Raw genomic sequence first — 16,074 nt, forward strand, 5'->3', positions numbered from 1 at the left:
CAATCTAGCTGGGACTGTTATTATGATCTTAGTTAAAAGAGATTTCATACTTGTTTATAAAACCTTTCATCAGAAAACAAACTCATAAATGAAAGAAATATTATACTAAAAGATGAAATATTAGAATACAATCAATCAAGAGCAGATATATCTATCATCATAAATAAAAACTTGATATATAATGAAGTTGAATAGTCTAAATAAATCTATAGAAAATCAAGAATCGCTAAATCCAAAAACCTACAATAGATTAAAGATGAAGTTGTGAGAACCTTATTGAATCCAAAATTTCAATTTCCACACCATGAAAAAGAAGGGTGTTACTAAGTAAAAACATTTCAGCCTAACGAGTAATACTCATATATAAAATCGACTGTAATTGTGAGCTAAGTCAACAGATTTCAGCTTGAATACTATTATTTGTATATAAAATTGTAGAACTATCTGCCAAGCTGCTTGCCTAGGAGATAGAAAAGTGATCCCTGGGTGAACAAGAGGGCCCGTCTCCACATTTATCTTATCTTTTGGGTTATGATCTATAACAACAATCATATGAAGTGAGATGGCTCTTGTTGTCATGGGTTCTACCGATTCATCAATGTAAATACAAATCAGACAAACATATGCACAATAATCTCAAGAGATCGTTTTTCTACTTGTACTGCTGCAGCGCTAGAGCAATAAGATGATGAAAATCCAGCAGTGAAAACCACATATGCTATCATATCTCTATCCAAACCCAAAATGATACCATCACTTGTCAAATTAGAGCCCCCTGTTTTCTGTAGAGTGAGCCCCACAGGAAAGTTGTGTGGCGAGAAAAGTGGGTTTGTGGTCACCAGGCATAATCACAAGCACTTTCTCATTCCCTTCTTCCTCGCCATCATGGCACCATGTGACCTCGGACTTTAAGTGGGCAGACGCCATGGATTCAAGGTTGACCTGCATAGCATTTCGTCCTAGATTAGCACCGACCATTCTACATGCAATGCAAACCAGAATTATCCATGCAAATCCAACGAGAACCAACACACTCGCCATTCCAATGAACAAACCGATTGCTGGGGAACGCCATCCCAACTGTGCTTCATTACTTTGCTCCTCCCCTCTCGCAACATATCTCCCTTCAACATCCATGGCAAAATAGGATAACAGAAGGCCTTCGTCTTGGTTCAATTATAAGCACGAGATTACAAGGTCTAGTTTAGAAAATATATAACACCAACATCATCTACAACATTACAAATCTATCCAATACACTAGAAGTTTTTGGAGGTCTATTGAACTAATAGGAGGGCTACCCAGTTTCGGGAATCAAGTGAAAATAAGTTCAATTCAATAGATCTTTCAGTGATAAGCATGAGATCACAAAATCCCTTATCCAATTTTCATAGTGCTAAAAATATATTGCGTCAACATCTACAACATTACAAATCTACCCAATACAGTAGAAATTATTGGGTCTATTGAACTTATAGCAGAGCTACCCATTTTTCCCAATCAAGCAAAAACAAGTGCTAACATAAGACCTTTCCCTTAGTTCAATTTGATAGATCTTTCCGTAATAAACATGAGATCACAAGATCCAGTCTTATCCAATTTTCATATTAGACCAACATCATCTACACTATTACAAATTTACCCAATACACTAAACGTTATAAGAGAGCAACCCATTTTCCCAAATCTACAAAAACAGTGATAACATTGAGAAACAAAGCTGCTTATATTTGAAGGAAAAGAGCAAGAGGAAACATTAGGGAAATCAAAATCTCTTGTAGATTGGTATTGCCTCTTCTGATTTTGTCTTGGTAAAGAAATGGACAGACTAAAACAAGGGCGTTACGCATTTCAAGGCATTTGGGCATTTAAACCTAAGGGTCCATGATTAGAACTAAAGTCATTTGCCTATGCAACATTAAAGTGAAATTTTTAAGACAGTTAATTTTGTTTGCTAAGTAAAGGAAATGCCACCTGTATGTAATCACACGTGCATACTGAGAACCACCACAACGATGGATGGAACTCACTTTTTTCTCATGTACCTGTTTGCTTTTGATGTGTAGGTTGAACTTTCCCACATCAAAAGGGGACAAAAGTAAAGTGGTTTTGTATTGTGAGTTAGACTGAGATGTTTATATATGATTAATGGACCACATTTATAATAAAGTACCGTTGAAAGCTCTATACTGGTAGATAGTAACTGAGTTGACTACAGTCCGGCAACAGGGATGATTAAGAAGAATATAGTCAGTTATAGGTGTGATTTAAAGGTCTGTTTGGTCGCGGGCATAGGAATGGAGAATAGACATGTAATATTGGGAATAGGAATGGCTATTTCAATAAGAGGTATTTTTTGGAATGGGTATAAGCTCATTTTAGAGGCAAAATGGGAATATGTATTCCTATTCCCTATTCTGAGTGACGAACCAAACAGAAAATGGAAAACATATTCCAACTTTTCCATTCCTATTCCAGCAACCAAACAGGCCCTAATGGATGTGTAGAAAGAGGGCTTCAAAGATTTAAATGAAATTTTAGCAAATTTGATTAGTGATATTGCTATCAGGATTTAACTGTGTGATTTTGAGTCAAACTCATTGACCCATGTTTCATGAATAGTGATTCAACATGAATCCATCTCTCATGAATCTGTAGTTAAGCACACTCAAGCTGGAGTAGTATTGGGATGGGTGACCTCTTGGGAAGTCTCGGTGCTTCGCCCTTGTGAGCATCACCTAGATCCAATGAGTGCTAAGTGTTCCATTTATTCTCATGAGAGATGGATTCATGTTGAATCACTACTCATGAAACATGGGTCAATGAGTTTGACTCAAAATCACACAGTTAAACCCTGATAGCAATATCACAAGTTGACTTGCTGTGGAAATTATCTCCTACTTATCAATTGATGAGCTTAAGGGGCTTTCTAATGAATAGTTCATAAGGCACAACATTTGGTGAAGGGGTTGCAAGCTTTGGGTTTAACCATGGAGGAAACTCCATAGTTAAGCGCGCTCAAGCTGGAGTAGTACTAGGATGGGTGACCTCCCGGGAAGTCCCGGTGCTTCGCCCTTGTGAGCATCACCTAGATCCAATGAGTGCTAAGTGTTCCATTTATTCTCATGAGAGATGGATTAATGTTGAAGCACTACTCATGAAACATGGGTCAATGAGTTTGACTCAAAAACGTATAACAGAATTCATGTCTATATTTTTTTAAAAAAATATTTTTGATTGATCATAAATTATGATCTTAAATTATTAATTTTAAATTTATTTGTAATTGTTGGTTTTTTTTGAAATTGGTAAAAATCATAGCTCTGAACTAATTAGAAATTATCTCTATAGGTATAATTGTGGAGTTCTATTCCTCTTTCCATATTGCATGGTTTTCTATATAATTATTGCATCACATAACCTCATTTTAGTTTGAAATAATGTATATATATTTTTAAATTAAAATTATATTTAAATTTATTACTAACCACTCGGTAGTACTTATTTGTATAATTTCTAGATTAAGTTTTAAATTTAGTTTTTTTGAAAATGTTAATAATTATATGGATTGGGCAAGTTTACTGGTACCAATAAGTTAAGATTATTAAAGCATCTATGCAAAATTACTGAATCAGCTGTAAAAAAAATTGTTGTCAACATAAATAAATGAATGAACAGTAAAGAAACTATTTAAGAGAGTTACTTTTTGTCCTGAGAAACAGAACAATATAAACAATTATGCATTATAAGAAGATAACTAAAAACTTTTCCAGATCGAATAATACTAAATAAACAAAATCAAGTATAACAACTCTACTAGACTTCCTCCATCCTCGTTCAAAATTAATCAAAATTCTTAAATAAAACGATTCAACAATATAATAAATAAAAGTGAATTCAAATTAATTATTAGTTGAGAGTTTCAGTCATATAATTTGGTAGTATATCAATTGTTAGGAGGTATATCACCAATCCATTATGGGAGTAGTCCCTAATAATCGTTCAATCCCATGTTCAGTCTGCGTTGGCGCTGTTACGGAGGCCCACTACTTAGACAGAAAACAAATTTCGACTAAAATTCGGTAGGAACTTTACATAGAGGACGCCTTTTCTCCCATCGTAGCTGCTTTCCCAATGGAGCTCTCTTCCGTTGTCTGCATTTATTTTAACTTTTTGCTTTCGCTGAACTCACATTTTCTTTTGGGGTGTTCCGCTTTATGGATGGAGATAGCAACCACATGTCCCTTCAACCATTAGTTCATGTCCGCTAGACCATGTCTTATACTTATATACTAACTTTACCAATGTGTTTTTTTTAAATGTAAAGATAGGTATTTTGTTGCAGTCTTTCTATTAAGTTAATGTTCTTCTTGGGCGAATTTAATATCAAACAATAAATCTTATTGTTTTCTCTTGCAACTTTTACAATTGGAGTTATGTTTCATGTGTGGAATGACAATAGAAGGACACGAGACTTCATTCCATTCTCATTCAACATATGATGCACAACCTAATTCTAGAAACTTTAACCTTGCATCCAACAACTCTATTCCACTATGTATACTACAAGCTTAGCAAGCTTGAACTCCAAGCCTCACCATACTTTTTCTACAGAATTTAAGAGAACTAGAAACTTCTTCCTGGAACTTGATGTATATAAATGGATACCCTATCTCCTAATGAAAACACAAACATTATGGAGAAACACTAAAACATGGCCAAAGAGTTGTGAAAACTATCAAAAATTATGAAGAAGTTACAAAGATCACTAAAGAAACAACTCTAATGACCAAGATATTCAAAATGGTGCAAAAAATAAAGGTTTTAAGGAACCCAATGGATTCCTTATGTTTGTGGCCTACCAAAGGAGGTCTTACACTTCTAAAGATATTAGATGTAATGCTTCAAAGGTCACAATTTGTCTAAATTGTATTAATAAATGTACATTCAAATTGGATGTGCCCACATAATGCATCTGTCCTGAACCAAAATAGTTGAAGTGGTCAAGAATTTGGACAAAACAAATGACTAGGAAAGTTGCATAAAGTGGAAGCTTAGGTGGACATTTAATTTAGAAAAAGAAAACATTTTATGTGATGCAATATTTTATCATGTGTACAATTTATAATATTATATTTTTATCCCCACTTTACCAAGCATTTCATTTGTGAGATGCAATATAAAGTAGAGAGAGAATAGTTAAAGATGGTAAACTAAGATATAGAAGTAAAGTAAAATCGTATATCTCCAATGAGTTTCCCCTATGTAGATGATATTAAGCTTCATGCAAGATAGTGCTAATAAAATGCATCATTGCATATTAGCTACAGTAAAAAAATGGCAGATAATAATTTTAAAATTTTGATTTAAAAAATTATGGATATAAAATATAGATTCTGAGATAGTGATCACTAAGATTATGCTTGGTTAGATAGCAATAAATGTGCTAGGCTAACTAGTCAAATGATATAGTGAAATATTTAGATAGTGTGTTATCCCTCAAAAAGGACAACAAAATGAGATAGTGGATCAGGCTCTACAATAGAAATGAAAATTGTTCAAGTATGATATCCAACCCTTAGGATGGAACATGTTACATAGATTGGAACACAATTCATTCTATGGATACAATATATGTTGTGACATATAAACATAATGAGATGTTTACATGAAATTACATCCTACAAAGCTGACACATGATACCTACAATATTGAAAAGTTTTCAAAGTGATAGGGGATCTAGTTATTCAACATCAAAGCAACCCATGGTAGTAACAACTTATTAGTGGATATTTCCATTTGATCTACCCATCATGGTACCAAATTTTTCAGATTTGGAGAAGAACACTTGAAGAGAAAGATAAAATTAAAATTCAACATGGACGAAGACCTAAATGTTCCCAATGCATTGCATCATCCCCCAATGTCAAAAAGAAAGATATAAAATAGAGAAGAAATAGATAATAAATCAATAAAGTATACAAGAAAAAACACCTTTGTAATGCCCCTACTAAGTGACCCAAGAAGATGGCTAGTGTGTGTGTGTGTGTGTGTGTGTATATATATATATATATATATATATATATATATATATAGAGAGAGAGAGAGAGAGAGAGAGAGAGAGAGAGAGAGAACTTGATTAGAAGATAACTTTCATGCACTAGAATGTATCTATAACTAATCAAAAAGTTTGTTTAGTGAAACAATGAGAACCATGGTAATTTCCAAGGTACAATATAATTTTTATTAAATAGTACAACATTACATCTCTAATTCCTCATGGTCCCCTTAATTTCATTACCATGATAGCACTTAGATGACATTCCCTACAAAAAGTCATTGTTGAGATGTCATTTTGCATGATGCCTAATGGCAAGAATCCTTTCAAACTCCTCTCTTGAAAAGCTAATCCGAGGATCAACTCCAAGGTTTCGAGAAATCTTGTGACCTACTAGGATCTGCTCAATTGAAGATAAATGTGAATGTTCACAAGGAGGCCTTTCCTAATTCTGATAACTTTGGATAAGATGTAGAATCTATTTGCTACTTCAAAATAGTAAACACACAAAAAGAACTCTATTTTTATATTTTTCTATTTTTCAATAAATGCAATCTAACAATGCAACTATATGAATTTTGAATTTAACAAAGGGGTTAGTAAAGAAAATAAAGAAGATAAGGTGACAAGAACTTTGAGTAAATAACTTGAAAAGTAAATCCTAACAGACATAAACTATGAAAACAACACATTTGCGAGTTAAGCTTTTGAAAAGATTAGTGGATAACTAATGAGAGTAGGAGCAACACTTCCTTAATTCTACTAGTGTAATCATTGATGGGGAATTCAGTAATCGTATATGATGTTTCACTTTTCATCAAATTGCAAGGCCATGGAAAGTGGGCTCATGCAAGACAAAAAGCTATCAAGGAACAAAACAAGTGATCTCTTCTCGAACTAGATACGTCAGCAAAATTTGTAAACATGTAGCAAACACCAAAATTAAAAGATGGCACCACCAAAAATAACGCAATAAACTTTTGGCTCAATTATGGCATACATTCAAAAAATATAACACACTTAGGCAAGAATCACTACACTCCAAATGCGACCACCAAAAGCATATATTATTGCAAAATAATAGCGGTGACCTCTAATACAAATTATATTCCTGAATCTATAAGAAATTCTCTCCTCAATTTTTGTTGAGAGTGAGAGATATCTTTATGCAAACATATGCTTCTAAACTAATAAAACAAATCTATTTATGTACAAACTATCTATCTAATTGGTGCTAAGTAGGACTCCATCCATTTTTATATCATTAATTGGATACATGAGCCTTTACATGTCCTAAAACAAAAAAAAATTATGATAAAATAAGAAGAAAGACATCAATTGATGTAGAAGTATCTGGAAGTGCCAAAATTAGAAGCTCCATCTTTGCCAGGTGTTTTTTAGAGTTCAATTGCTATCAGAATACATTCGTGATGCATGGAAAGCTCTAAATTTAGAACTGGCAGTTAATTGTTGGCGCACCTCAGACTTCTTCAAAAATCTTTCAGAACACCACTAAAATATCACAAATATGCACCCACAAATTTCTCAAAATCTTCCATGACATTACTAGAAAAGTGCACCAATGCACCTGGTGCACCTGCACACCTCGGAAGCTCAATTCACCAAAAAATCAAAGTTCTCAATGTAAAAAATGGTTTTTGGGTTTTTCTCAAATGAGGTCTGGGAGCACTCTAGTGTACATATTGTCCCCCCTTTTTGATGATTTATACCCTCTTTATAGAAAGATACTTTCATACATTTGAACTCCTACTTCTTCTATATGAAATTCCAAGGCACCCATGTTGAATCTTGTCATTAATAATTGCATAAGATGAGGAACATGTTCTACTTCATATGTCCAACCTCTGTATCTTTGATCTCTTTCTTCTCTCCAACTGCCCTATCCTTCTCAGTGATCCAGATTATTCAGCTTATCCAAATTAATCAAATCTTTGAAAATTTTCACAAGATTTTCTAGGTGTTTTTAACTGGCTCTTCCGGAGGTCTTCTGCTCCAAATTTCAAGTTGAAACTTTCATTAGTCTCTGAAATTGGGCAGCCTAAGGCTCACTATTTTAGGGACTAAAATTATATTTTTAGTTCTTCTTTCCAACGATATAAACAGTTTTGAATTCCAAGCTCTAGGTCGAAAGTTATGACCCCGATAAGTTAAGGATGCCATTTTTACCTACAAAAAAAGAAAACATTAGTTTGGAGAGTTGAAAATACTAATTAAAACAAACCCTAATTATGACTTGAAAAAACTAGAAAACCCTAACTATTCGAAAACACCCAAAAACTTGATTTGTATCCCTTGATTGCAAAAAACAAGGTGCACCTAACACACCTTGGAGGTGTGCTAGGTGCGCCTAACTCTTTTTTTGAGATTGGGGTGTGTAGAAGCAGACCTCGTGGGGTGCACTAATGCACACCCTTTTTTTTGACTTAGGTGCAAAGAGGTGAGAGCAAATCGAGGTGTGCTGATGTGCACCCCTTTTGAAGTTTTATTTTATTTGTTTTTGTAGGGGGGTGAAGGGAGTAAGGGGTGCGTAGCTACACTATTATGCATTTACCTTTTGAAAGTGCTTTCTACATGTTTAGGCATACTAGCACACCTTGGGAGGTGCACTAGTGTGCCTTTTTCTTTTCCAAAATGACTCCTTCCCTTAGAAACTTGACTCTCGGAGACTGGGTTTTCGAACTGGGACCTAGATTAGTTTCTAAAAAGCCAAAAATAAATTAGGTGGTCCCCATTTTTAGAAGAAATCAGGTGTGCAAACCCACAATAGTAATCAAAACTAAAATATAAAAAGGATCATCGTTTAGGTTTGTTTGACTCAATCGATTAGAATTAGTGTCTATTCATTCATCTTTTAAAATTTTGTTATAAGAAATTAGATTCCCAATAAGGTAAAATTATAAATCATTCCTCTTTATCATAAATTAAAATACAAGATGTTTCAAGTATAAATATCAGAGATATTATATCATAGCCTTCACTAAATCAAATGCCTATACAGAGAAACATAAATAGAAACGACAACAACACAAGGCATCATAAAATAATCATAAGAAATAAATAAATGAGCATATTCCATAGAAAGTAATAACATTCAAGTAATGTGCAAGATAAATATGTAGGGACATTGATTCATCATGTAAGCATGATAAAACTACAAAACTTCCATTTATGAATATAAGACTATTTATACAAGGATATTAATTGCATCATATATTTAAATTACAAAATATTTTATAAAATATATATGATATAAGAATTAAGAGTATCAAGAACCGCCAGTGACCTCTATTCATAACCCTAATAAGATAATACACTAGATTACACAAAGGAAAGAGTGTCAGCACATAGTCCTTTCTCCTTGGGTTGTCCTAGACTGATCTCTCTAGACCGTGGCCCCAAGAAGGACTCAAATGATGGTACTCTAATATAAGGATAAGAAGCTTAAAGTATTTAATGATTCTATAGTAGTATATCATTATCCTCCACGATATTTATCATAAAGTAGAGGAGGCTAATCTTGAAGATATGTGATGAATAGAGAATCCCTAAGTGCCTCTCTTGAAAATAGTATCAAGGATGGCATTACTTAAATATTCTCATCCAAGAGATCAATTAAGGAAATATTGAATGATATTCTAAAAATAGATTACAATACTAGAATCTACTCAAGAGAGTGAAGCATACATGTTTCATAGGACACAATTGAATCAACTCATGGAAATTCATAAGGTTTCACAACATTGACCTCTACAAAAGGGGCATTTAAAAACTTAAGAGAATGTACATCCTCCTTATAAAGAAGAATCAAGTAGACATAGAGGTCATATGAAGTGATTTTGGATGATAGAACTTTAGCACAGGTTCTTTCTTTTAGAGTTTTAAATGAAATATATACATTTATCCATTGTAGAAGGTGTCAGGAACCTAGGAATGCTACGATGAGGATCAACAAGTGGTATAGGTTAAGAAGACATAATTGTTAGCAAGAATGCTAATGATATTCCTATGGGAGAGATAGTCACTATGTTTGGAGAGATGATTAAGTGCTTATGTGTTACATTCATGGCACAGTTTTTCATTGATGTCAGCATATATGTTTTGTAGTTATGTTAGTCAAAGTCACAGAGGAAGATTTGGTCAGTGAGATCAAAGGATGAAAAACTCTTTTTATTTGAATTTATAATCATGTTTTTAGAGATGTCTTGATGATGTATCTATGTTTACAAAAATATATATAAATGATTACCTAAATTTTAGCATATTTTGTAGAGACTCATCAAAGAGTAGTGCCTAGGAAATCGTTTAAATGAATTGTATCTATTAAGTGAGATGTAATCTAGTTGAGATGGCTTGGGTTTTATTTAAAGGCATGCTCATGATGATACAATCAAGGGAGAAAATGCTGGTAATGATTTTGAGATGGATGCTAAATTGTAACATGTCACATGTTCACTATTAGACTGACTATGTATTGGGATTTATTTTGGATATTGTAAATGAAATATAACACATGATGTATTATCTTAATAAGGTCCTACATTATTCATTGTAAATTGGGAAAGACTCAATGATACATTAATTAATTGTTAGTATAGTTTGATATAAAGGAAAGATGTTTTCCTTGGTTGTAGAAGCATCATAGTGTATTGTATTATTGATGTTGCATGTGTATGTGAGTTTGATTAGATTTTAGCAAAGGATGATGTTGATGATGTGTTGAGAAATTTAAAGGAACTATTTTGGAAAAGCTTTTATATCGATCAGTTCAACCTTGGATATGTTATCTTGACAAATTATTTTCTAAAAGTAGTTGTGAAGCAATTTGAATAGTGATTTAGTTGATGTCTTTCATCTCCTAACAAATTTGAAGCATCTCCTAAAATAGGTTGAATATTCTAGTAGAGATTCAAATTATCCTAGTAGGAACTCATATGTATTGATTATATTGAATTGGATCCTAATAGGGTCACATCCTTTCATGCAGAACATTTACATTAGTACATCATCCTGTGGGCATCATTCCCTGTTGGCTTTTCCCTCTGCTAAAGGGTTTCCCTAGTTAACAAATCTTGTGTATCTGTGCGTGTTTCTTATCTTATGCTTGTTTCATTTTTTGGTTATTGGAATTGGACCTAATAAGTTGAATTTGAATCTAATTAAGCATACAGCTAATTCACATCACCCCCCCACCCCGCCCCCCTCACCCCCCACACCTAGCCACTCAAATTGTATTGAAGGACTTTACTTTCTAATAATTGGTATCAGAGCATCAAGTTCTTGAATTGGACTCATCAAAGAGTAGTGCCCAAGAAATCATTTACTGGTAAATGAATTGTATCTATTAAGTGAGATGTAATCTAGTTGAGATGGCTTGGGTTTTATTTAAAGGGGTGTTCGTGATGATACAATCAAGGGAGCAAATGCTGGTAATGATTTTGAGATGGATGCTAAATTGTAACATGTCACATGTTCACTATTAGACTGACTATGTATTGGGATTTATTTTGGATATTGTAAATGAAATATAACATGTGATGTATTGTCTTAATAAGGTCCTACATTATTCATTTTAAATTGGGAAAGACTCAATGATACATTAATTAATTGTTAGGATAGTTTGATATAAAGGAAAGATGTTTTCCTTGGTTGTAGAAGCATCATAGTGTATTGTATTATTGATGTGGCATGTGTATGTGAGTTTGATTAGATTTTAGCAAAGGATGATGTTGATGATGTGTTGAGAAATTTAAAGGAACTATTTTGGAAAAAAATTTGTATCAATCAGTTCAACCTTGGATATGTTATCTTGACAAATTATTTTCTAAAAATAGTTGTGAAGCAATTTGGATAGTGATTTAGTTGATGTCTTATCATCTCCTAACTTATTTGAAGCATCTCCTAAAATAGTTTGAATATTCTAGTAGAGATTCAAATTATCCTAGTAGGAACTCATATGTATTGATTATATTGAATTGGTTCCTAATAGGGTCACATCCTTTGATGCAGAACATTTACATTAGTACATCATCCTGTGGGCATCATTCCCTATCGGGTTTTCCCTCTGCTAAAGGGTTTCCCTAGTTAACAAATCTTGTGTATCTATGCATGTTTCTTATCTTATGCTTGTTTCATATTCTGGTTATTAGAATTGGACCTAATAAGTTGAATTTGAATATAATTAAGCATACAGCTAATTCACATCACCCGCACCCCCCCCCCACTCAAATTGTATTGAAGGACTTTACTTTCTAATAATTGGTATCAGAGCATCAAGTCCTTGATATGAAATCTTAACAACTTATGGAGATCCATGGCATCATTCAAGAAGGAAAGTTTGAAGTTTGATGGGAAGAAATATGACCATTGAAAGGATAAGATGATGACACATCTACTATGAACACAATAGATAAGAAGAATGTGATGGAAGAAACTAATATAGATGCTTACAATGTTGAACAAAGTGAGTTATTCATATACAACATGTGTTCTAGAGAAGCATTAATTTTTACACTTCTAGAATCAAAATTTGTTGAGGTAAAATGTCTACATCTTGGTCATGATATTTGATAAGGTTAGAAGATATTTATGAATGAGGTCAACATGCAAAGGATTCTAAACTAAAAAATTGGAAAGTTGGGTTTGAGAATGCAAAGATGCAGGAACATGAATCAATTAGAACATTTAAACTAAGAATCTATGAGATTGTTGCAAGAATATAAAGATATGACAGAGCTATGACATAAAGTGAGGTATGCTATAATATTTTGAGATATATGACCTCATCTTGTGAGAATAAGGTATTAGCTATTAAATAAATTATACCATGTCAAATTTTAATAGAGAAATAATGATTGGAAAATTCTAAGCATATGAATCAAGATTGAATTAGAACTTACATAGATTAGAAATTGTTAGGATTAACCATAGCTAGAGATAACAATTACATGCAAATATAACCAATATCAGAAAATAATAAATCACACAAAAGAGAACACAAGACACAAGGATTTAACATGGTTCACCTAATCCTTGAGCTACATCCACCAATAGCAAGTCCAATATTATTATTATCTAGTGACTACAAAATGTAGTCCCTTACAGCTCAATATTGCTGCAAGAAGTCACAATCTCATCATACATTATGAAATCCCTAACCCTAAGCCATTTTATACAATCTTTTTTCTACTTACAAAATTAGGTTAGAATAAGTCATCCAATAGAAAAAAATAATAGTTGACATCTTTTACAATAGTAAATTCATTTTTGGCTTTGGGGGTGCTACCCCCAAACCCACATAGTAAAAGTCGAGTTGAAAACTATACCAAATAAAGTGAGAGAAATTAACTTCTGAGTTTGGTTATGCTCCACATCATAACCGAGACTTCTTTTAGAATTAGTGTAAAAAATGATAAAAGAATAGTAACCAAAAGGGCAAGCACTAGTGGACACTTTACAAAAATGTTGAGAGATGTAAGTGAGGAAGCTCTTTCATTAGTTGTAAGGAGAGAACCAAGGGGTAAGAAATATTTTTTCTTGTGGGACTTCAAGGAATTTGGTCATTTTTTATATCAATACCCCAAAAAGAGAAAATAAAGTAAAACCTAAGAAGCCTTATAAATCAAAGGTTATAAGAGATTTTTTTTGGTCAGTAAGGATAATGAGTTTTCTTTAAAGGAAATAATATTTTAGATAATGATGATGAAGATGAAATAGGATTTATTACTATAAAAGAATAATGTCTTATGTAAGAACAAAAAGAACTTTTATCACATATGTAAAAAAGAAAATATTTGATTCGATAATAGATAGTGGGTCTTCTCATATCACATGATAGTAGATAGAGAATACTTTTTGAATTCAATAGTTATGATGGTGGAGTAGTCAGAATTGGTATCAATGCTCCTTGTTGTATTAAGGAAAAATGATCTATAACACTTGATGGTAAAACTAACACTAACAGTGTTTATTTTCTTGATGGATTGAAACATAATCTTTTGAGTGTTGAACAACTTGTGTATAACATATATCTTTTGGAAATCAGTGAGAAAATATTAAGTTGATTGGAATAGGTGTAATGACTAAAGGTAATATCTTTCAATAAAATCCTACTGAGATGACATGTTTGGTTGATAAGATTGATGATAGTTGGTTATGGAAATAGAGGTTTTGTCACATAAAATTTAACAATATTGTCAAGATCAATAGCTCTAATGCAGTAAGAGATCTACCTAAGATCATGAAACCTTCTAGCATGATTTGCACAAATGTGCAATGGTTAAATAAAAAAAGAACTATTTTCCAAGTAAAGTTTTCACTTTAGTAAGAAAATTGGAGATTTTGTTGTAACTAGCCCATATTCTATAGTATGGCATCAAGAAAAAGATTATGAGGTGTGGGGGATGAAGGTAGATTCCTTGTACCAATAATTTCATGAGTAGAATAGGAACCACTACACCACTATGACTCTAAAACAAGGACTTGTAATACCACTAACTAGGACCATGTCACCAGACTTATGGTCGATCCCTTGATCTTATAGCTTGGTGAATCTATAGTGCATTAGATGTTTAAATCCTTGTTTAGATAGCCCTAGGTGGCTCTCTTCTCATCAGAAATCCTTAAGGATTCCCTTGAGTGTTCTTTCTATTTTTTCCTTTCTTTGCTTCCCTGTACACCTCTATGTAGGATTCTCACTTTTCCTTTGTATTAAGATCTTAGGTGATCTAGTTTTGAGTGGGTTTCAGTCTGAGCATATTCTCATGATAAGAAAGAAGTCCATTTTACTTATGCAATTTGTCCCTATCTTTAGCAAGGTGTTTCTTCTAGATTCCAACCTATGTTGTTGGATTTCTATTGGTAGTGCACTTCATCAGATAAGATCCTGAGGAAAAAAGTAATGGTGGCATCTCTAGGTGTATTTGAAGATTGATTCATGATGAGAAGATCCGAAGAACAAAGATCTAAAGTTACTAGCGTAAAGATCCAAAGTCAGAATTTGATTCTAGGTAGAGAAATAGAGTTCCATCAATTTGAATTCTTCCTCTTTGGAAAAAAACATATTCAAGTTCATTTCCAAAGAAAAGATGAGAAATGAAGAGAAAAAATGACCAAACCAATAGAAATATGTCTATTTGTTTAATTCTTCAGAAAACATATGTCTCAATGGTGCTTTTTTGTGTAGGAGGAAAACATGAAGCATCTATCTCAAGTGATGTAAAAGATAAGAAATGCTAAGCTTGGATGAGAGTACTTTCTGTGGAGATACCACAAACATCTTTTTGATGGAGTAATTTTCTAAGTGTGAGCCTGACACATAGGAAATAATCATCCAATTTCTTGAGGTAGAAAGTTCATTTCATGACTTCTCCAAGTTAAGTGATAAATAAATAGAAAAAGCCTTATGCAAAAATGAAAATAATAAAGTATTCAAGGCACCAAAGGAGTAGTCCTCATGATTTATAGTGCAAGCCCTTGTGCTAGATTTCAAAATTAAAAGGTTAGCTTCTCTTAAGCTTAAGCTAAAGCAATTCAGAAAAGAAATGATCCCACTGCTATAGGAGATTAAAGTAACTTTTATGTTATCGAATTCATGGAATCTCATATGTGTAGAAGTAAAGTGATTTAAAGAGCCATTAATCCACCTAATTTATTGAAAATCCAACTATTATGACTATTAGTTGTGAGCTATTTCATTCGTGTGGCAGCAACATTTGAAATTCTGAGTCTATATGACCATATTTCTGCCAAATGAAGTTCCTCATTTCATAATGGCTATTTTGTTCAAATAATTGCTTTTCCCATGTGAAATAAAAACCTAATGAAAATCAAGCTTGTTTGGTATGATCTTTTGATTTGATTAGAGAGTGAGCTTAAGAAATTTTCTGATACTTCTTTCAATTTTTTCAACCTAGGTGATGTGTATAGAAGACTAAACACCCAGCCCATAAATCCAATCACATAGAAATTGAAACAAAGCATATTTGTTAAGGTTGTCAG

General features: G+C 32.9%; 1 protein-coding gene across 1 annotated transcript; it reads right to left on the reverse strand.

Annotated features, from left to right (window-relative positions):
* Positions 1-399: 399 nt before the first annotated feature.
* LOC149537653 (uncharacterized) lies at positions 400-1,826 on the reverse strand. The gene is made up of 2 exons (XM_089801426.1): positions 1,039-1,826; positions 400-942 (listed from the first exon to the last, which is right to left on the reverse strand). Exons 1-2 carry the CDS (start codon positions 1,135-1,137, stop codon positions 766-768), a joined length of 276 nt encoding a protein of 91 aa, XP_089657552.1. The 5' UTR covers positions 1,138-1,826; the 3' UTR covers positions 400-765.
* Positions 1,827-16,074: the final 14,248 nt, after the last annotated feature.

The sequence above is a fragment of the Cupressus sempervirens genome, chromosome 9, assembly GCF_028749045.1.
Source record: "Cupressus sempervirens isolate cs-2001-9-10 chromosome 9, ASM2874904v1, whole genome shotgun sequence".
NCBI classification, from domain to species: Eukaryota; Viridiplantae; Streptophyta; class Pinopsida; order Cupressales; family Cupressaceae; genus Cupressus; species Cupressus sempervirens.